Here is a 22607-nt window from a genome sequence, read left to right as displayed (position 1 = left end):
GTGTTCTCCCAACGGCCTACTTCCATAAAACAGTGTGGACACTTAATATATAAGGAGTAAAAGAATGAGTGAATGGATGAGTAAGTGTGGGCCAAACTAGACCATGCTACTTGGACTCCAGCAGGAGTGGGGAAACATGCCAGGAGCTGGTGCTCCAGGCCATCAGGCACTATCCTCTGCCCAATGGTTAGGATTTTGGGGGAAAGAGAATGTGAGATGGGGTCAAGGGCTAGCAATTCTGGATTTGTCCCTAAAGCTTGAAAGGGCAGTCATCGGAATGCGTTGGTCGTAAAGATTCCTCATCCCTATGCCAAAAAGGAAAAAAAAAAAAAAGTCCATTAAAAACAACAACAACAACAACAACAACAACAACAACAACAACAAAAAGCCAAACACTCGGGGTATCTGGGAGGCTCAGTGGGTTAAAGCCTCTGCCTTCGGCTCTGGTCAGGGTCCCAGGGTCTTGGGATCCGGCCCCGCCCGCATCGGGCTCTCTCCTCTGCAGGGAACCTGCTTCCCTTTCTCTCTCTCTGCCTGCCTCTCTGCCTACTTGTGATTTCTGTCTGTCAAATAAATAAATAAAATCTTAAAAACAAAAACAAACGCTCAAAAAATCGCTGAGCTGAAAGCTATCTTTGACCCACCGCTCAGGGGCAGGTGCTTTCAGATCCAAGTAAGGCAGTCCAGAGTCTCTCCTTTTGCTCCAGGCAGTGCCCCTAAGCAATGGAGTCAGGGGCCTAGGGTCACCACTCACGAAGGACTGAGCTAAGCTAACGCTTAGCTAGCTCAGCAGAGAACGAGGAACAGCAGGTGGGAGCTACCCGAGAGTCGCATAGCATGGAAGATGAGGTCGGCACCGGGAGCATTACCTCAGAAGTGGGACGGCCGCAGAGCCGGGGCTCCTCCCATAGGGGGCGGGGCACCGCCGGAAGAGGGAGGGGGCCGTAGAGTCCGAGATCCTACCAGAAGAGAGGGGCTGGTCACATGGGAGAGGCACGGTGGCGCATGCGCCGAGAAGCGCAGGCGAGGGGGACACCCCTTGGATCCCTAGGGCGGGGGAAGGCTTGGCGGGGTAGCCTTCCGGAGCCCGGCCCCGAAGCAGGCGGGCGGGGGAAATCGATGCTAGCTGCGCGCGCTCACGTGATGTCCGCGGCGCAGGTGAGGAAACTGAGGCAGGGCCGGGTTCGCGACACCCGGTCGGCGGTGCGCGGGTGGCCCCTCGGGCGGCTCCAAAGCGGGCTGGAAGCTCCCTCCGAGCAGACGGGGCGCGGCCGCACCTGCGAGGCCCCTGACAGCCCCCACCACAGCCGCGGCGGACGGCGTCCCTCCCGGCCCGGCACGCCGCGGTCCGCTAGAGATCCCGGCGTTGGAGGTCCGAAGACCCGGGGCTGCGGCCGGAGCCGGCGCCGACCTGACTGGCGGAGAACCAGCCGCCTCCCCATCCCCGTCCCCGTCCCCGTCCCTGTTCCCGGGCTTTCCCGGGCTTTGAATGAGGCGGATGACCATGACCTGCCGGAATTGTTGGGACCGAGAACTGAGAAAAAGACTGGCCTGGTGCGTCCTTTCCGCCGGGCCCGAGCCTGAGGCGGGCCCGGGGGCTGCCGGGGGTTAACCGGGCGGAACCGCCGCAGGTGAACCGACAGAGGTTGAGGGACCTGGCTCCCGGGCTCTGCGCTTGCATAGGCTCATGCGCTTTATGGGGCCATGGTTTCCTCTGAGTCTCAGACACCTGCTCCCGCCTTCCCGTAAAATTTGCACACGCCCGACAGAACTGGAAAGAGTCCAAGTGCGCATTTAAAATCCCTGTGCTGAAGTCTGGGAATGAAAAGATGAACAAGGCACGGATCTGACGACTTGCTGCAGGGCGGGGAGGTGAAGGAGAGGGAGAAAAAAATGGTGAAGGCCCAGCCTGATGTGGGCTTTGGGGAGGGAGTACACCCAGGGAGTCGAAGCTGGGCTGGGGTTCAGACCCAGCTGACTCTGGGCCTTTTTTCCTTCCAGACCGTGCTGTTTCCACAGCTCAATTACCTAGACTTCACTTTACGTTTTTTTTTTTTTTTTTTTTTTTTTTTTTTTTAATTTCAATGTATTTTCCATTGAAATTGGTAGATGATTGAGGGAAAAAAAAAAAAAGAATCACCTAGGATTTATTTTCAAAAGCATTGTCCAGGAACCTGCTTGGGTGCTCCTGCTCTAGCCCACCCCTGGAGTCCAAGAATTGGGATTCAGAATGCAAACCCTGACTCCTTGGAACATAACCCAGTCGTCAGAAACCCTCCATTTTGTGTACAAACTACATTTTAGGGGCAATCATTGTCTAATCTAGAAATGAGTAAGGATTAGACCTCATATTTATGTCGCTCTTTGTAAGGTAGGCTACAAAGCACCATCTGTACATTTTTAAAAATATTAATTTATTTTTTAGAAAGAGGGGGCAGGGGTATAAGGAGAGAGAGTCCCGAACAGACTCAGCCAGGAGCCTCACACAGGGTCTGTCCCACCACCCTGAGATCAGGGTCTGAGCTGAAACTAAGGGTTGGTTGCTTAACTGTCTGCACCACTCAGGCACCCTGCACCATCTGTACATTTAATATTTGGATTGTTACAACTCTGCAGAAGGTAATTCGGGAATCATTCACAGGTTCTACAAACTGTAGGAATTTGATGTAGATTTTACTTCTTGGTGTGGCTTTTCCCCTATCCTCCTGCTCTATAAGGGCATGCTATTGCATTGAGATCTTATGCATTGTTCCCTAGGGGTACAGAAGACATTTCTGATGATTGTCTTATCAGCTTATGTCACATAGTTGGTTCTCAGAAAATTTGATTAGGACCAGAATTTTGGGACTTGAAACCCCAGGCTCTGTCAGTATCATAGATATAAGGCAGCTTTCCTGCCACCAAATTCTTGCCTCTTTGTGGAATGTTGAGCTGAGAGACTCCCAAGCTTCCCTCTCCTGAGGCTTGTGTGGCAACTACTGTACAGAGGCTGGGGGAACCACCTCTGCGCTCAGTGGCCTTTGGCACAGGGAGGTTTCAACTGAACAGTGCACTTTGCCTTCCCTAGTGCTGTGAGTATAGAAGGCTGTGGTGACAGGCACTGCATGGAAGATACATTGTAGAGTGAACAGCTAGGCCAGAGGGGCCCGAGACCAGCCAGCGTTCCCTCCAGACCCAGAGTTATGCTCAGGAGGCAGGTCTGTAGTAATATACCTGGGGTGGCACAGCTGGAGAAGTTTTCAGTGTTCTGTATTCTTCAAATGACGTACCCTTAAGGAACAAGTGAATCTGAGCCCCTCAAAGAAGATTTTGCAGTTCTAAGAAATAAAAGTATTCCGCAATATTTTATTGTGTTGTATGTTGCTCTTATATATTCTTCCTCAAAGTTCCCTTCTTTTTAGGAAGGAGATCCTGAAGGACAAGGTGACCTCTCAGACTAGAAACCTAGGGTTTTTTGTGGTATCTCCCATGCCTTCCCATCCATACCTGTATAACTTGATGGAGCTAGTCTTCTGAGCCCAGTCAGGAGGCCGGTTATGCAAGTCAGGGACAGAATAGTTATATATGTTGGGGGTGCTCTGTAGCTTCAATCCCTGATCAGAGGATCTGTGTTTGTCTCAGAGTTTCTTGGTAGCTGATTATGTCTTCTTCTTTTTTTTTTTTTAAAGATGTTATTTATTTATTTGACAGACAGAGATCACAAGTAGGCAGAGAGGCAGGCAGAGAGAGAGGAGGAAGCAGTCTCCCTGCTGAGCAGTGAGCCTGACGAGGGGCTCCATCCCAGGACCCTGAGATCGTGACCTGAGCCGAAGGCAGAGGCTTAACCCACTGAGCCACCCAGGTGCTCCGCTAATTATGTCTTCTTCTGCTTTCAGCATCTGTTCAGAACTTCCTGACTCTGGCATCTGAGAAGACAGCTGGGCTGGAGCTGGGTAGACGGTCACCCCAAGGAACAGAACAGAAAGTTGGAGATTGAGGCAAGTAGGCAAGTAGGTGAAATCTCACTGCAAGTGGCTAGGTCCATGGTCTTTGATGACAAGGGTGGGTGGGAATGCATCCCCTACTGCTCATGGGGCCTTGTGTGCCCATGTCACTAGGCTGCTAAACTGGCATTTTTAAGTCTAGCCTTCTCTCATCCAGGATTGATAGGACCTTGTTACTGTGGGGAGGAAAGGTGCAGAATGGCCTCTGAGAATAGGCAGTGTGACCCTTACAAAAACATTTGGCTTTGCATTGTAAACTGCTTGCAAAGCGCCGGGAATGGGAAAGACTGGTGCTCTCTCTAGCCACAGATTTCCCAGGCCCTGTTCAGGAGCAGTTTTGCTTTCAACATTCTTTAGGTCATTGAGCTGACTTCAGGAACCACCCCCCACCCCCAGACTTCCTGAACCCTGATTCCCCCACCCCTACCCCACACTGTTCCAGCTTCTGCAGGGTAAATAACCACGGATTGGGGGTTGGGAGACCCAGACCTGAGTCCATGCACAGCCACTGACCAGCCCTACCCCCATGTGACCTTGGACTATCTAGCCCCTTCACTGGGCCTTAGTGTCCTTACTGATCAGTGAAGGAGGAGCTAACCAGAGCTCTGAGGGAAGGAGAAGGGACAGGAGAGCAAAGAAGGAGGATGAAACATCGTTCATCCGGCCTCGTTCACTGAGGGCTGGAGGTGAGGAGGCCCATGTGCATTCTTAGTTTCCTTTGCCTTCCTTAGCACCCCTCTCTTCCTTTCAGCCTGTCCCAAGCCAGCTCATTCTGGGGAGGGAGGCTTCCCTGGGCGGGGCTGGGCTGGGCAGATATACCCTCTGTGTGTAGACTCTGATGCTGTCTATACTTGTTTCAGGGATGAGTTATCCCACCCAGTGCTGATACTTTGTTTTAGGAAGGCTTTATCAGTTCCTGGCCAGAGGCAGCTCCTTGACAGGCTGGAATTGGGCCTGGGGAAGCAGGGAATGAGCCTGTGCACATCCCAAAGGAGAGCACTGGCCACAGGTGCCCCCATGGCTTTCTGGAACGTCCAAACCCTGCACTTGAAGCCAGGTGGTACTTCAGGATCTTTGGATGTCAGAACTGGGACAACCTGAAATTTGCTAGTTCCTTCCTCTGTTGGTACAGAATGTTTTCACAGCTCATGTCAGATTGCCTTGCCGTTGGGCATTGGGGCTAGCACCCAACCCAAGATCACCTAAACCCCACGCTTGAGTGTTTGATTCAAGGTCAAGCCAGCCCTGTCCAAAATTACTTTCTAGTACTGAGCTGAAATTGGGCAGCTCCAAATCAGTTGCAACAGGGAGTTTAAAGAATAAATATTCAGACAATTTCAATGGACATTGACGGCCCACTGATGAGCAGGATCGGTATTAAGTGCTGGGGGTGTAGCAGTGAATAAGACAGCAGCCACTGCCCTCAGATTGCTCCACCATAGTGTGTGCACAGACACGTCAGTAACTAAAATACAGTCCGTTTGCTTGTGTGATATGCAAAGCTATGTGTGCATATCCACACACACATAAACATGCACTGTATAATCAGAGGTAAGGGAACAGTTGATAGTTGGGGCTTTCAGGAAGGCACTTGGGAGACAGAGTGTTATTTGTGCCTGGACTTCACATCGTTTGCATGGCAGGGAGGGGCATCCTGGGCAAAGGAAAGAGCAGAGCAACAGTTCAAAGGCCTAACAAGACTTGTTATGGTCCTTGTGCCTGGAGTGGTCAAAATGGTGGCCTGTGGCTTCGCTGTGATGGGCCCCATCAACCATGCCAAGGAGTTTGGAGAGCCCAGGACCAGGCAAGGATGTGAGCGGGCCAGGGTATTCTCCTGTCACTCTGGCTGCAGCATGGAGAGAGCTGGAGAGGACCTGGCTCCTGCCAAGCTTGTTCTGTGCTTAGCAGAGTGGACCAGCACAGAGTAACAGGGGCCTGGGCCTGGACGGCGCAGTGAGGCTGAGGAGAGGACAGGGGCAAACACGTTCCGCAGGTGGACAGAACTTCCTAAATGACTAGAGGCGGGCAGCAGGGGAGAAGGAGTGGGCTGCCACTCTCAGCTCTGGCTTGAGCAGTCGGCCAGATGCCTGTGTCGGCTGGGGAACTCCGGAAGAAACCATGACTCTAGCAGAGGTCAGTGTTGGACGTGGTGCCACAGAGATGACCTCCAGAACCTCCAAGTGCTAACTTAGAGTCAGGAACAGCAGTCAGAACCTGGAAGTCAATACCAAGGGGTGAGAGTGAAGCACTGGAAGTAAGTGAGGTTGCCCAGGAAGGGGTGGGGTGAGAGGAGCCACTAAGTGGAAGAACCAGAAAGCAAGGCCGGCGGGTAGTGGTGGTGGCGGTGGTGGTGGTAAAGAACAGAGAGCTAGTACTTTTAGTCTGCTGACTTCTTGGGTGTGGGGTCATAGATGGGGCAAGGAGAAGTCCACAGAAGGAGCCATGGAGAAAGGGGCGTCTCTCTTTGATCTCAGCTAGTGGGACACGTGGGCGGTGTTAAGGCCTTCACTTAACTCGTCTGCACCGGATGGCAGGGTAGGTCTGTTGGCACTTGATAAATGTTACAATCTGCATGACTGCGAATGACTCAAACTTTGTTCAGCTATTTGAAGGGCTGGGGGCCTTGGCAGCTCTCCATTCTGATGTTTTCTGGAGATTGAGTATTAACAGCTGAAGGAGCCCCCGGGGTTTCTGGGTGGCCTGGTCCTGCCCATGGTGTGAGAGAGTGAGCTTGAGGCCATAGGCGGGACTCCAGAGCCCCGCCTCCAGCCCTCCCCGGCAGCTTGATTCCCGCCTGCTCCTGCTGGGTTGGCCTCTTTGTCAGCAGAAACCGGAGTGTGGTCGCTGTGGATGGTGAGTGCCCTTGCTCCCAGGTTTGAACTACAGAGGCTGGGGATCCGGGACCGGGCGGGGAGTGGCTCATGGTGCTCTAGGCTACAGGGAAGAAGCACTTTGGAAACTGAAATGGAAGGGGGGAGAGTTCTGATGGGGACCCAAGAATGTGCAGACTCCAAAGTGAGCTGTTTTTGATAGACCCACATGATGGCACCGGGGTGCTTTAAGGAACCTTCGCATTCACCTCGTCCAGTCATTTTGGAGTGGAGGAAAATGAGACTGGGAGAGGGGATGTCCCCAGCTTTGCCTAGGGAGCCCAGCTGCGTCTTGTCCCATCCACCAGCACGCTTTCCCCCTCAACAGAGCTGCCACTCTGAGCGGCCACAGCTGTTGTTCATCTGTGCCGTTAACATGCTTCACCTTCTTCCGTGGAAAAGGCAGAGACCAGATAAGTCCCACTGTAGGAACCCAGTGTTGTAGCTGTATCAGGCGGGGGCAGGCTTCTGTAAACTGTGGAGGCTGAGAAAATTAAGGCCATCCCACCTCAAGTTTAGCTGATGTGGGAAACAGAGGGAGAAGAAAATCATTAAAATTCCTCACCTATTGACAAGCCCTTGAAACAGACAGAGTGGCTCTCCCCTGGGGACTTAACTGCCCTCACCTTGAGATTTTGCTAAGGACAATCCTAGCCTGACCGACCCTCTACCCCGACAGGTCCGACCAGAATCCTGTAAGTCTACTTTAACAATTCCTTTAGGAAACTTTATCTCTAAACCTCCAAGATAGTGTCGAGAATGATTCCCAAGTATATGATCTTGGGATCTGATCTACATCTGAAGGGTCTCACAAGAAGATTTTTATTATAGGTAATGAATAACGTTTTCCTCAGACAACAGCTAGCCCCCCAAGGTCCTGGAGACGTCGCTTCCAAAATTCCTTAGAGACTTACATCATTCATAACCCCCTTTGTCCTCACCCACTGCCGAGTCCACCCCTACTCTGCCTTTAAAAACTCTGACTGTAATCTGGCTCGGGGTCCAAGTCCCTACTCCACTGTGTCGGTGTACTTGGGCCCAAGCTTAAGCTTGTCAAATAAACCCTCGTGCGATTGCATCGGTGCTTGGCTCCTTGGTGGTCTCTCAGACGCGAAAACTCAGGCATAACATAAACCACCTTTTTCTTAATGGGTGAGGATAGGAAGGGGAGGACAGAGAAAGGACATCTGTCATATGGTAAATTTCCTTTAATCGTTTGGCTGTATTTGATGACCAAAAAAAAAGTTAATCTTTTTTTAAGTGCTCATTAAGACAAAGGGGAATCATACCCCTTGTCCCCCAGAAACCCACAAATGAATGTGTGGGGAGGCAAGGTATGACAGTAGATGACTGCAGCTTTAGAGTCATCGTGACCTGGGTCCAAGTTCAGTACTGCTCCCTGCAGGCTCAGTGACACTGGAGAAGGTCCTGAACTTCTCTGAATTGTCCCCTGTAAAATGAGGTTAATATCTGCATCAAACACTGTTGGGTGAATGAAATTAGGCCTTGAGTGTCAAGTGACACCAAATAAATGCTGATTTAGCATTTAGGACTATCCCATAGCCCTAGAGGCCCATTGTTCTATTGAGAGAGTAGGGTCTCCCTCCCTTCCCTCCTTTTGTCCTGGGAATGGCTGTGATCCCAGAGCCCCAGTCTTTCTCACTATGCAGTGAGTTGCAGTGGTACATGCTCTGAGATCTGCCAGAATGGGAATGCTTTGTAGCTCAGGGAGGCTTGGCTGAGAGGCTGGACCTACACATTCTCTAGGTGTTTCCAGGGGTAAATTTTCACTGCTAACCCCAGCAGAAGTGCCAGCTGCTAGAGGCTCCCTGGTGTAGAATCACAGAGAGGCCTGACTTACCTCTGCAGCTAATATTGCTCTCACATCTTAGTGCTGCTGGACTTGAGAATGAGGCCCATACTCCTCAAAGGGGTAGATCTCTGCTCACACTTTCTGGGGCACATCTCCAGGTGGGGGTGGGGTGGTAAACAATACCCGCATCTTGTATTCTGGCTCTTGAACTTGAGGTGGGGGGTGAGGGGTCTTTGGGACATAGAAGTTTCATTCTCCCAGTGCCTTGAGCACTGATGTCCATCCCCAGCCAGCCCGGTCTCTCCCAGGCTTATTCAGCCCAGGTGGGGCCTAGCCCTTCCATTCTGCCCTCTGAGTCCCATGCCAGCCCCAAAGCCACATCCTTCTGGGCTTCTCTGGCTTCCCAGATCAGATGGAACTGGCTCTCATTCCCATAGCTTCATGTTTATACTTGGAGCAAGTTGCCTCCCCTTTCCATTTGAATTTTTGTTACCTGTGTACTAGGCCTGTGTGTCCTTGAGGATTGTGTTCCATTTAGCTGTATGTCCTCCCAAATCGCCATTGATTGAGCAGGTCAGTGCTGAGTAAATGATTAGAAATAAATGTTGAGTCTAGGTGAGTCCTGTTCCCTTGCAGTCATGAGCAAACAGGCTAACTGGCTGTTGGTGGGAAGATGGAGCCATTGGTCTCTAAGAGCAGCAGTGGTGTGTTAGGAGGATGTGGAGCTGAATATAAGGCTCTCTGGGCGTCCTGCAGTGCATTCAAGTTTCAGGAGTTGAAGCTAGTCCTTTTGTAGGATAGACGTAAGCTATCCTTTGTGTGCTGCTGCAGAAATGTTATCAGATCTGTGATCAGAGACCACGCCATCTGCTCCTGAATCATACACACATGTCAGAAGTCCAGGGGTGTTTGGATGTGTGTAGAGGTGCAGAAATTGTTCCAGGCTCTAGGGAATCTCCTGTTTATAGCACACAGGTGAGAGCTGTGGTTGTTCTGTGAATGCCCCTAATTGTTCTATGAATTATAATCGAGTAATGTGTAACTTTGCCTCGTAAAAGAACTGGAAGCCAGCCCATGGGCTGAAAGGTTCTTTCCTGCTTGGTCCAAGAACTTGGCTTCTCCATGAGTCATCATCCTCATCATTCAGTTCTATTGAATTCATTTGTGTGCAGTGTTTTGGAGAGCTCACTGTGTACCAAGCAGGTACTGTGCTGTGTGGGCATGGCTGTTCAGAGTCAAAGGTCGCTGTGTCAAAGGTAGGTAGGTCCACATCTTGTGTGGAGCACACAGGAAGTGTTATGGGTATGAAGTATCTCTTGGGAGTGGTAGCGAGCGACGGTAGGCAGAGCATCCAGGAAACCTTGGGGAGATGTCCCAAGTCCTGAAGAATGGAACAGATGGGATAGGACAGACATTCCAGGAAGAAGCATGGAAATGGGCTCACTTTGAGGCCCGCTGACCCCCACAGTGAGTTGAGAGAAGGGAAGCTGGAGGTCGCAGCTCTCCCAGCCCAGCCTACCCTCATCACTGGCCTTTATTCTGTGGCTTATGGCTAACCAAGCACAAAATCCTGGATTCTTTGCTTTGAGACAATGCTTCTCAAACTTCCATGTGGTTGTGAACTGCATGCCTGGTCTGATTAAAATGCAGTTGATGATTGCTTAGTCCTGAGGCATGAGATCTTCCCTTCTGTGTGATGCCTGTGCTGCGGAGGCCTCCTCCAGGAGGCCGCAGTGAGAACTCCTCTCTCCCAGCTCCAGCCCCTCCCATCAGAGGTGCTGAGGGGCTGTAGCACACCCCGCCCCCAATACACACACATATACACACACACACACCCAGGCCTCTCCCCTTCATTTCTCCCTTCCCTAGCATGCAGATGCCAGATTCCTTTTTCTGCAATGCTCTTTTCATTTGGTCATTCCTCCTCCCTACCCCAACACAAGCCTGGTCTACCCTCCTTTCCCAAAGTCCTCACCACCAAATTACTGGCAACCCCACTTTATGGCAGTAGATCCCTCAAAGCCCCAGCTCTGGTAGTGGCATGTGGCTTTCTGGGTCTTTGTTTAATCGTTTGAAAATCCTCTCCCCGGCCAAGTGCTGGAGGGGAGACAGAAGTCTTTGGTTGGTGGACCACACACATACACCCTGGGTCTGTACCTGGTGATCTCTGCCCAGAGTCCTGCTGGTACCTAGAAGGAAGGCCCCAGTAAAGACCCTAGGATGACTGGAGGGCTGTGGAAACAGAGTATTTTAAGTAGTTGTCAGGAGTAGGCAGCTGGATGGGATACCTGCTCCAGTCCCAGGGACCCAATTAGAGGAAGCCTTAGGGAGGCCCCCAGGAATGAGCTGGGAACAAGGCTGGGTTCTACAGGACCTGTGTGGGACTCCACTGCAGTTGCAGAGACCTGTGACCCAGACAAACCTCTTTGGCCAGCCCCTGTGAGGCAGACAGACACCTAGCACAATGCTCTTTTTATACATAATGCCTGCTCTCCCTGTCCACTTCTCTTCATCCAGCAGACGTGTGTAGTGCTAGTGACATGGGGCAGAATGTCATATTAGATACTGGTGTTTACTAGCAGCCATCTCTGTTCATCTGTGTCATTCACTAGGCTGCTAGATTTTCAGGGGCTATTTATTTTCTCATTGACTCTGGTTTTATGTATTGCTTCTTTTTTTAATTTTTGTTTTATTTTCACTCTGAGACTGTTTTATTTGTATAATGAATGAAATACAAAGCTGTTTGCAGTTGAGAGAAAGTACTGAGATTCTAACATGAGTGATGCTACTGTGAGTGAAGCCCCGCTGGGCACTGCCTGGGGGCCGGGCGAATGGTATGGTCTCTGTTTCTGAGTCACAAACTGAAGAGGAAGAAGAATAAGGTAACAAAACAGTGTGATTGGTGTTCTGAGTATTTTTTGATCAAAGAAGAGAAGGCTGCCTCTCCACAGGGAAGTGATAGTGGACACTCCCAGACTATGAAGGAAGAGCAGCCACTGACAGGGAGGGGAAAAGGAAAGGAGGCTGTCTCCAGGGGGCTCAGCATGGACACCCCCACAGAGCTGGGGGGCCAAGGCCTTGGGCATAAGAGAAGAACGGCAAGAGAGACATTTCAGAGGGCTGTTCATTTCTCTGTTCTTGCTCCTGACCCATGAGTGAGCTCCCAGGGCAGGAACCTCTAGGTGTCTGTTGTTTTCCCAAGCTCTTGTGGCAGCGGGTGCTCAGTGGCTGTCGTCCGCTCTCATCATCCGCTCCCGTCTTCCGCTCCAGTCCTCCCGTCCCGTCTCTGACACCGCTGTTCCCCTCCTCTGCCTCTGGGTTCGCTGCCCAGCCAGAGGCTTGAATGGGGACCATATTCCAGCTCTCTCAAAGTGGGAGCAATAACATCTTCTTCCTTCCTCTCAATCTCCAGAAATGTCTTTCCTCCAGGATCCGAGTTTCTTCACCATGGGAATGTGGTCCATTGGCGCAGGGGCCCTGGGAGCGGCTGCCTTGGCCCTGCTCCTGGCCAACACAGACGTGTTTCTGTCCAAGTCCCAAAAAGCAACGCTGGAGTATCTGGAGGACATAGACCTGAAAACCCTGGAGAAGGGTAAGCCACGACCCCATCAGCCTCCGTACTTTTCCAGGGTGCTGGGATGCAGACTTACACATTTTTTTTCCGTATAAAAGGGTGCTCTTACTTTCTCTCTCTCTCTCTCTCTTTTTAATTGAAAAGGCATTATAACAACATTAGGAAAGTTTAATAACTTTTTAGAATTACTGAAAAGCCCATTACCCTGACACAGCACTCATTTTTATTTTTGCACATTCCTTTCCATGTGTACATAATATGCAGTTGGGATCTTCTTGCATACCATGTTTTACATTTTAGATTTTTCTGGTCAAAAACATTTTTCACTTTCTGATGTTGTCTCCTGGATCTTCACAGAAAAGAGCTCCTGGTACATTTGAGAAACACTGTGTATTCAATTCTGTGTTCCTGGTGCTCAGCACAAGCACCTGTTTATTGAAATGCAGTGTCTGGATGGTTACTGGTATACCCATGGACAGCCTTCACCTGTGGCGCAGCACACACAGGATGGAGGTGGGGAGCGCAAGATTGCACTTGTAGACTGGACCTACCTGTCTCTCTCTTCTTGGGGCGCCCACCTGGAGTCCCTGGGGGACAGCTGAGAGCCACAGATTTGCACGTGGTTCCTTGACTGCCTCACTGTGGTGCTCTTGCCATTGGCAGCTTGGTGATGCCCGTGGTGTGGATGCAGTTGGCATGATTTTGTGAAACTTGCGGCTCACGGACCGGGTGGTCTCCAGGTTGGCCCCTCAGCAGGAGGCCATGGTCAGCTGTTCTGTGAGTGAGGAAGCTTGTCAAGGGCAGGCAGGCACTGTGACTGCAGACTTACAGCATAGGTCACCTTCGTGGAGACTAAGAAGTCCTTGGGGAGAGCCCTGCTTGGCTGTATTCAACCTAGAGTTCCTCAGTCTCATTTGATTACAGACCTTAGCCTGCTCCTTTTCCCCACAGAACATCCCACGGGGACACGGATTCCTCTGAGACATGCTAGGACAGGAAGAGCTGCTACTGCTGAGCCCTCAGTGTGAACTCTGTTCGCAGACAAAGTGCGGCGGGCACTTTGCTACCCACCTTTTGATGCCCCCTGCAGCCTCAGTGGAGCTGCTGGATGTTTACACTTTTGACTGAGGAAACAGGTCTGGGGAGGAGCTGGCACGTGCCTGATGCTACCCCACTGGATGTAGGCCCTATCTGACCACGGCCAGGCTTGAGCTACACAACCGTACTGCCCTGAGGCATTTCCTTGCTGGCCATCTTCTACCCTCTCCTGTGAATAATCATGCAGTTAATATATTTAGGTTAAAATTTTTTTTCATAAGGTGGCACCTAGGGTCACTTAGTTAAGCGTTCGACACTTGATCTCAGCTCAGGTCTTGATTTCAGGGTTGTGAGTTCAAGCCCTGTGTTGGGCTCCATGCTGGGCTTGGAGCCTACCTTTAAAAAAAAAAAAAAATCAATTTGGGACACCTGACTGGCTCCGTTGGTGGAGTGACTTAGAGATTACTAAAAATCTTTAAAAAAAATTTTTTTTCATAAAAATTTCTGTTGACCTATTCCCATTCAATACTTAAAAAAAGAAAAGAAAAAAGAAGAATTAGGGTTTGTTTGTTTTTTATCAAAGTGCAAGATCTCTTTCAGGTTTTGACCTAAAGGATCATTACAGTATCCACTGCTACCAGCAAAGGAATTTGCCATTTTTCTAGAAATGTTCTAGTTTGGGATGTTCACTTTTGCCAATAGATTTTGATTACAGTGGGGTCCTTCCTCTGAAGGGTGATTTGTTCCTGTCTGTGTTTCCTGTCTTCTGATTCCGAGTCCTCTGTTAGGCTGGTGTCATTTATGAGCTGTCTCATGGCTGCGACCAAGCTGGGCTGGGAGGAGAGCGTACTGACTTGCCTTTTCTCCCCAGAACCAAGGACTTTCAAAGCAAAGGAGCTCTGGGAAAAGAATGGAGCCGTGATAATGGCTGTGCGCAGGCCAGGCTGTTTCCTCTGCCGAGAGGTGAGTACATCAAGGATCTGTACAGAGAAAAGGATTCTAGCAAGTGGGGCCAATGCGTTTCTAGCCAGGACTAAGGGCTGTAGGCCTACTCTGATCTTTGATCATCACTGTTATTTGCTCTAGGTATTTCTTTTGATTTATTCCCTGTGTGTATGCATTTAACAACTCACCATAACCTTGGGTTAGCAAACACACTTGACTCTCGTTAGGTGCTCTCAGGCCCTTGTGCTTTCATGGATTGTCTGTGTCTGGGGCCATCTTCCCGTTCAGTCGGGTGGGGATCGGTCCAATTCTTTGGAGTGCAGTGTCTAGATGGTTACTGCTTCAGCCACGGGCAGCCCTCACGTGTGGCAGGGGTGGAAAGTGCAAAGTCACACTTGTAGACTGTCCCCCTCTTCTTGGGTCGCCCACCTGGAGTCCCTGGGGGACAGTCAAGAGCCACAGATTTGCACGTGGTTCCTCGATTGCTGCATTGTGTGTCTTGGCATTGACAGCACAGTGGGGTTTCAGTGATGTCACTGGTGTGAATGCAGTTGGTGAAATTTGGAGTTCCATGACCAGGTGGTCTCCAGGTTGGCCCCTCAACAGGAGGCCATGATCACCTGTTGCATAAGTGAGGAAGCTTATCAAGGGAAAGCAGAGTCCAGCCTTGTCACTTTACAGATAGGTGAAGGCCAGAGGAGTTTGGTGACCTGTCCTGTTCACAGTCAGTGGCAGAAGACCTAGCTTCTGAGATCTGCCTTGCCTAAGGGAGAGCTGGGAATGAGAGAGTATTGCTTCTCACGTGGTGGCGTTGGCCCTGTGCACGCGGTCATCCTCCTTCCTCTGGTAGTCCTCCATGAGCCTGGGACCATCCTTTCAGCCTTGAACTCTCTCTCCTGCTTGTGTGGCTGGGCAGACAGAGAATGTGCTCACATTCAGGGCATTTCAGTGCCTGTGGTCTCCCCAAAACATCCCTATAAAATACAACTTGTTTAACGGAGGAAGAAGTAGAGGGACAGGTTGTGACAAAGTCACACTGCTGTGGGGAGGTGTGTTAATATCCTGTTGTTGCTGTAACAAATTATCACAGACTTGGTGGCTTTAAACAACACAGATGTATTAGCTTGCAATTTTAGAGGTGGGAATTCTGAAGTTGGTCTCGCTGGGCTAAAATCAAAGTGTCAGCAGGGCTGCATTCCTTCTTCCAGAGGCTCTAGGAGATAGTGATTTCCCGTCCTCTTCGCTGCTAGTGGCCATCTGTACTCCTTGGCTCATGGCCCTGTCCTCCATTTTTATAGCCAGTGATGGCTGGTCCAGTCTTTCTCACATTGCATCACCATGTCACTGAAAGGACCCCTGCGGTTGGAGCCACCCAGATCATACAAGATCCTGTCCTTTAAGGTCAGCTGGTTAGCAACCATCTGCTGCCTTAATGCCCACTGACCCTGTGACAAAACATTCATAGCTTCCCAGGATTAGGATGTGGATATCCTGAGAGGGTATTATTCTGCCTACCATGAGAAGTAAGGCCTAAAAATTCAGGGCTTTTGGTTCAAAGGCTGTGATGCCTTCAAATACCAACATGGAAGCCTGTTGTGACTGGCAATCTCTCAGTTACCGGATGCTCCCCGGCCATGGTTAGGACACCCATAATAGGAGCCTTGCTTCCCCTTCCCACCCTGGAGAGAACAAGAAGCCTGGGCTGAGGAGGAGACCTGACACCCTCTAACTGAGGCCTCGGGCCCAGTTGGGCCAGGTTTCTGCTGGGTTCCACAGGCCTTCATTGTTCCGGGCATCTTGTTGCTTTTGCTCTTCCACATTCAGTGCCAGCCCAGCTCTGGGCCTGCAGGAGAGCGGGTGTTGGCTGGCTGTAGAACCACAGGAGTTTGTGCCCCTGATGTTCCCTGTCTTCTGCAGGAGGCTGCAGACCTGTCCTCCCTGAAGCCTAAGCTGGACGAGCTGGGAGTCCCCCTGTATGCAGTGGTGAAGGAACAAATCAGGACCGAAGTGCAGGACTTCCAGCCTTATTTCAAAGGAGAGATCTTCCTGGATGAAAAGGTGCATCTCCTGTGAGCTTGTTGACACAGACTGGTGGGGACTGTGCTCAGGTGTGGAAAGCTCGATGGCCCAGGGCATGTCTGGCCTGGAGCTGGAGGCTGGCCTCCCTTTCAGCTGCCCTGAATTTGGAGGAGCTCATGCAGCCCTCTGGGCACAGCGTGATGGGATGCTTGACAGGTGTCTTCTCAGTTATTACTTGAGCCCTTCCTAAACTGTGACCTGGGCACGGGAGCCTGGAAAATTACTGAAGCCCCACTGGGTTTTAGCATCATGCAGCGGGGACCAGCACAAGCCCCTGTCCCTTCCTTCATTGCAGCCATATTCCTTTCCCCTCTGCTCTCCCCTGTGCAGGATGCCAGACTGTTAGCATCCTGTCGGGCACAAGAGCCTTACGTGTCTCCAGTCTCCAGCAAGGGGTTAGAGGCAGAGTGGAAAGCTACATAGCTGTTTCTGCAACATGGGCCTGCCCTGGGGTCAGAAGCTGGCCTGGCAGGGTTCTTTCCCCGGGCAGCTGAGAGTGCTCCTGAATGGGAGCCGTGTGTGGGTTAGGTTGGGGGGAGGACATGAAGCAGCAAGCTTTGGGTCCTTGAGAATGAATGCCTGTTGGGAACCTTTCCTCCTTGGGGAAGGCAGGCATACAGGCTTCTCAAAGGGGCTCTGTCTTTCTTGATCCTGCAGAAAAGGTTCTACGGTCCCCAGAGACGGAAGATGATGTTTATGGGGTTTGTCCGTCTGGGTGTCTGGTACAACTTCTTCCGGGCCCGGAACGGAGGCTTTTCTGGAAACCTGGAAGGCGAAGGCTTCATCCTTGGGGGAGTTTTTGTGGTGGGATCAGGAAAGCAGGTAAACTCCTCTTGTTCACGTGTGGATCTGTGGGTGTCTGTTGTCTGTTGGTGCAGGACCCCAATATGGGGAGGGCGTTCCCTATTTAGAGTCTTACAGCCTTTCTTCCACAAAGCCAGGGAGTGTGAGGAAGGGGAAGGGAGGGGAGTTACCGTTTATCACACATCTGCTCACAAGCCACCTCACACTCGAATCCCCTCACTCATCACAGTAATGTCCTGAGATGGTCTGGGAGTCCCGCGGGCCAGTAACTTGGGACTGAGGGCTGTGGGTGAGCACACGCCTGCGTCCACGTTTCCTGATGGCCAGTTCCGTCTTTAGCACTTGAACAAAAGCATTGTTTTTAATCTATTAAGAACATATTCCCCGCAGTTCTCACAGACCTTCAGGACTGGACAGTAGAGAAAAGGAGGAGGAGAGAAAGAAAGAAATTAGGGGGAGCAGCAAGGGGATATGGGGGAGACCGCACTTTTCCCTGTGGGGTACTGCCCCGGAGAGGTGACAGACTTCTCCGCAGACAGGCTGCTCTGGGCACGGACTCTGAGGCCCCAGAGTCAGCACAGGGACCCTTTGGGCCCAGGAGGCAGGGGTGACTGCTCCGTGTCAGACTGTGGGTAGCCTTCAGCCGGAGGGCTCCCCTGTGCTGGAAGGCAGCACCAGCAGGTGCCTGTTGGATGCAGAGCAGGGGTGAGGTGAAGTGGATGCAGTTTGCAGAGCCCAGCAGGAGGACCTCGAGACTGATGACCTGACTGCGGGTCCTATCTCTGCCAAATTGGGACGTGACATTAACATTTGGCCTCCTCGGTAACAAGATGGTATTGTTTGTATTGGCGGATCTCACTGTTAACATTAATAATTGCATACTTCTCTCAATTTGGGAGGAATAGATATCTTTCCATTTTAAGCTCTACTTCTGTTCTCTTCCTTTTAAACCTTGGTAACTGCTGTTGCTTGTCTGTATTAGAATCTCGCATGGATTGATGTCTGATATAATATGAACCTATTTGCCTCCTTTCTGGTAGATATATAAAAATGTCTTGGTGATCACGGCTGCCAGAGACTGCCTGCCTTGTTCTGATTCCTCCTGTGTACCATCTCATATCTTCCTCACAACTAGTCTGTGATGTTAGGGACTTTTATTCCCATCTACATGTAAGGAGATGAATTATGAATGAGACAGAATAACTCTTCCAAGAGATACACAGCTGCTAAGTGGTACAATGGAAATGGAACTCAGGAACTCAGACACATCCTGCTCCCATGGACCGCGCCCTTCCCCTGCCCAGAGCCTCTCCTCAGCAGTGGTTCCCAAAGACCCCTTCCAGAGACCCTTGCACTTGGGCAGGCCACTTCTGGAGAAGATCAGTGGCCCAGCCTTCTCTGGCTCTGGCGCACTGGGATTCCTTCCTCCCCCCTCCAGCTCTGCCTTCCCCCAGCCTCCGGGGCAGGGCAAAGCTCACCTGGCAGTCTTCTCTTGCCTGCCAGTGACTCATGTGCTGCTCACAGGCTCCCCAAAACGGGCTGGCACATTCCCAGTGTTGCTAGGTGTGTTGTTTGACTTTGTTGGTGCTCCCTGGAGCGTGGCCTTCTTCCTTTCTGGTGGCAGGTGGGCTGGCCTGGCTGACTTCCGGACTTGCCTCCAGGTTTCTAGAGCACAGTGTTTTCACAGTTCCCCTGAGCTAGCTGCCCCTCAATGGGGATTTCCTTTATAATAATTATCTTTAAAACATAATTGCTTTAAAGAAGTAATGAGTTTTCAACATAGAAAATTTTGAAAACGCAACAGTAGAAGGTGAGGAGAGTCATTCCATAAGCTTAGCCTCTGCCTACAACCCACTAGAACAGAGCTAAGCTGAGAAGCAACCCCCCTTTTTCTTTAAGAAAATCTCTTACTAGATATTCTTCTTTCACTTAACGGTGTATCACGAACATCTCCCGTGTCATTCTTCCTCAGTATTTTTAATGTTTGCATACTGCTTTATTAGACATGTAAATACAGTTTCCTGATCGGCTTTCCTGTAGTCACCTCAGTGTGGTGGGACTTTTGGGGTTTTTTAAAAAGTCTTTATAAGTAATGGTGCAGCAAACATATTAATAATGTTTGTATATTTATTTGTTTTGTTAATACGAGTTCCCTGATGTCCTGGGTTGAGGAACTCTTTCACAAGGATTTCTCGATACCGATCTCAAACACACTATCTCGTGCTTTTTACCACTTCCAGGAACTTTGGTGTATCCTCTGTCTTAGAGCATTTTACTTCACAATATCAGGAGCGGCATCTGCATTCTTAGGAAAACTGAAGTCAAGAGAGGTTATGTCTCCTTTTCCGATGGTCACCGTCTGACTTCTGAGCTCCACTTGCACACCTCGAGGCTTTTCTCTGGAAGCTCATTCTGTGTCAGCTCTCTCTGCCTGGTGTGCTGTTTAACTTCACCTCTACCCGTAGACACGTGACTGCCTTCCATGGTTTATCCTCTGTGAAGCCTTCCCTGGTCACCCCAGTATATCCCTCCACGTAGATGTCACTCCTGATTTCCTCCTCCCACAGTACCACAGCTCACCCTTGGTGATGTAACCTCCCTGTTCCCGTTTTGCCACCAGAACTGAACCCCTCAGGAACAGAGCCAGGCCTGACCCATATCTCTGGCCCCTGATGCCCTCTCTGCCTCTGTGTCTATCCCATGAATGAATGACTCAGAGTGAGGACTGATGTTTCCTCTTGTTTCCTTTTAGGGCATTCTTCTTGAGCATCGAGAAAAAGAATTTGGAGACAAAGTGAACCCAGTTTCTGTTCTGGAAGCTGCTAGGAAGATCCAACCCCATACTTCAGCTGCAAAGTCAAAGTGATCACCTGAAACTGCCCCGCTCAGGGATAACTAGGGGCACTTAGCTGCGTCCTGGGATGTGTTGTGTCTCCACTCATGTCCCCAGAGTTAAAAACCCCACTCATGCCGTATTGTCAGTAGAGATCATAAATGTATTTTAAAATACTGTGCTCTCTTTAGGCTGCCAAAGGCAAACTAGCCCCCAGACAAGACTGATAAGAATTTAAGAAATCAGTAAGGGTAATTTCAGCTAAAACCTGGAAAATTCGAGGCTTAGCCTTGACTGCTGCATCTCCTTACAGTGTACATGGTGTGTGAGTGCTGTTATCAGAAATGACTTTTATTTTCATGTTTTCAAAAATCTAAGAAAAGTTAATGATTTGACTTGAAGATTCAGGAGTTCGGGGCATGTGTGTTTTCTATTAATGACCTGTTATACAATGTTAAATTAATAATCATGCAAAGGAATTGGCAGGCTCCAGATGGCTTACTAAAAGTAAATTATAAAGTGAAATCTGTTTTTTCATTGTCTTCCATTCTAACCTCAGAGGTGTTTTTTTTTTAGAAGTGATCATCTCTGGCTCTAATAAAATTATGTATCAGAAATTGCCTATAATACAAGTTTTTCTGATAAAGCTAACAATAAAAGTATTTACCATAATGATGGCTGAATTTAAATCATTGGTGTCAAAGACATTGAGCATGAAAAATCAGTATTCTCCATGTATATGAGGTAAGGGGTAGTGAGGGGGGAGCTCCTCTACTTCTCATGCTCTAAGAGGTTTGCAAATGACCAGAGAAATTCATCCTGTCATTCCTGTTAGTGGTTTCGCTGTCTTCCCTGGGGGAATGACAGGTGTTTAAAATTGGTAGCTGCTCTCCTACTGATAGTCTTTCAGTCTAATTTGAGGGGAATGAGGAGAAGGGACAGAGAGGATGAAATATAATTTAATTCAATGATTTATTACATTTGAATTTTTGTCATGTGTGCAAGTTTGAGATCAACAAAAGCCGGGGTTGAGGGGTAGGGGATGGGAGTTCTGTGAAGATGGGGCCAGGGAGCAAGCAGACAGGCCAGGAGGAGGGGAGTCATGTTGAGCCAGGAAAGCAAGAATGGGGACAGTCAGAGCTGGAGCTCGGAGAGCATCAGCAGTGAGCGCGGAGAGCGTGGAGCCACTGGTGCGGGACTACGGCCACGCCGGGCTCTAACTTCGTGCGGAGCCAGCAGCACCGTGTGCCTACAAGCCTGCAAAAAACGAGGCTTCTGTGGCTTCAAAGCAACCCTCTTCTATCCTTGAGCAGGGTCAGTGTAGTGACTCATCCCCCAGCAGCCATGCTCCCGGGACTCCAGCCACAGGTAGGAGAACTCCGATCAGAATTCCCTGGTGCCTAGACAAGGCATGCTTCCAAAACGGTTCTCTTGCAACTATAGAGGAGTAGAGCCTGCAGGGACATGACGGGGAGGGTGCACGAAGACAGGCCTTCCTTCTTCCCCTATGGTGTCACTGCTGAGCCCTTGCGTGCAGCGTGTCCTTCTCTTCCATTAGCGCCACGCAGTGACTGAGTCATAAAGTGGTTTCCAGTTCCCGTTTAACCGCGTGACCTAGCGGAGCTCTGACCTTCAGCTCCTTCACTAGTAAAATGGGTATCGTAATTCCTGTCTACCATTTAGGGCTGTTTATTAGAAGTCATTTGAGGGAATGATGAATATAAAACAGCACTTCTCAAATTTTAATGTACATGCAGAATGCCTAAGAATCTTGTTAAAATGGAGACAGTTGTAGAAAAGCCGGACATGCTTGTTAAAGGCAGGAAAGACAGATTTATTCGGTGACCACTGCAGTAGGGGAGAGGCCTCCATATGGGACTGACCTCAACCGAGCTCTGTGCAGAGGTAACTGGAATTTTAAAGGGTGATGAAGGAGGGGGGCGGGAGACAAGTGATGCCTTGAGCAGAATTACAGAAGTGGAAAATTACTGAAAGTGGGTGGTGGGGATTGGTCAAGGTGATGAGCCTATCTGTGTCTGCTAACCGGCTAGCTTATTAACTTCTGCCCACCCACAGAGACTGGGAGAGGGAGCCCTATCTGTCTTGAGGGTTGTGCTTCAAAGGGGTGACTCCCAGGTCCTTGGGACAGACACTCCTGGGTTTCAGGAGATGCACAGACACCTTAAAGGGACAGAGAAACTGTTTACAATTGTAACTTTTTTTTTCTTTTTTAAGTAAATACTCTATGGAAAGGGGGGTCAGAAGGCTATGGTCAGGTGTTTGGCTCTAACAAATGGTAAATTCTTTTGGCATGTTGGGTTTTCCCAGGCAGGGACTCAAGGAGTGCTGGGTTGTCACAGGGAAACAATCTTGAGCTGCTAGAAACTATGCTAGTGTTTGTTCAAGTCACCTAGTTGGTGGGGAGGACAAAATTGCTTGTGCTCAAAGTTTCACAGTTCTCAAGACTGGGCTGGGGCCAGGGTTTCTGCATTTCTAACAAGCTCCTGATGGAATTGGCATTGGCTCACACTCCGAGAAGCAAGAATCTAAAACACCCTACAAATCAAAGACATTAGTGTCTGTGGGCTTTGGACATTGACGTTTAAGCAGCCTTTAACAAGCATTAATTAGCAAGTTACCTTTTCTTTTTTTGAAAAGGAATTGATAA

General features: G+C 50.0%; 1 protein-coding gene across 7 annotated transcripts; it reads left to right on the top strand.

Moving 5' to 3' along the window:
• Positions 1–1535: 1535 nt before the first annotated feature.
• Positions 1536–20611, top strand: PRXL2A (peroxiredoxin like 2A). Of its 7 annotated transcripts, none has more exons than XM_059169762.1 (7): positions 1536–1554; positions 3876–3977; positions 12096–12258; positions 14150–14241; positions 16141–16281; positions 16960–17124; positions 19859–20611. In XM_059169762.1, exons 3-7 carry the CDS (start codon positions 12114–12116, stop codon positions 19970–19972), a joined length of 657 nt encoding a protein of 218 aa, XP_059025745.1. In that variant the 5' UTR covers positions 1536–1554; positions 3876–3977; positions 12096–12113; the 3' UTR covers positions 19973–20611. The 7 variants fall into 7 exon arrangements, with proteins under 7 accessions (XP_059025745.1, XP_059025742.1, XP_059025746.1 ...); XM_059169759.1 differs by having other exon boundaries at positions 12079–12258; XM_059169763.1 differs by having other exon boundaries at positions 3876–3981.
• Positions 20612–22607: the final 1996 nt, after the last annotated feature.

Source organism: Mustela lutreola, chromosome 4 (assembly GCF_030435805.1).
Source record: "Mustela lutreola isolate mMusLut2 chromosome 4, mMusLut2.pri, whole genome shotgun sequence".
NCBI lineage: Eukaryota > Metazoa > Chordata > Mammalia > Carnivora > Mustelidae > Mustela > Mustela lutreola.
Note: the sequence above shows the minus strand (reverse complement) of the source record. Positions and strands in the feature narration are given on the sequence as shown.

Coding starts and splice junctions, on each gene's coding strand:
- PRXL2A (XM_059169759.1), top strand. CDS start 12,081: ATGTCTTTCCTCCAGGATCCGAGTTTCTTCACCATGGGAATGTGGTCC. Junction 14,242..16,140: donor GCTGTTTCCTCTGCCGAGAG/GTGAGTACATCA, acceptor TGTCTTCTGCAG/GAGGCTGCAGACCTGTCCTC. Junction 17,125..19,858: donor TGGTGGGATCAGGAAAGCAG/GTAAACTCCTCT, acceptor GTTTCCTTTTAG/GGCATTCTTCTTGAGCATCG.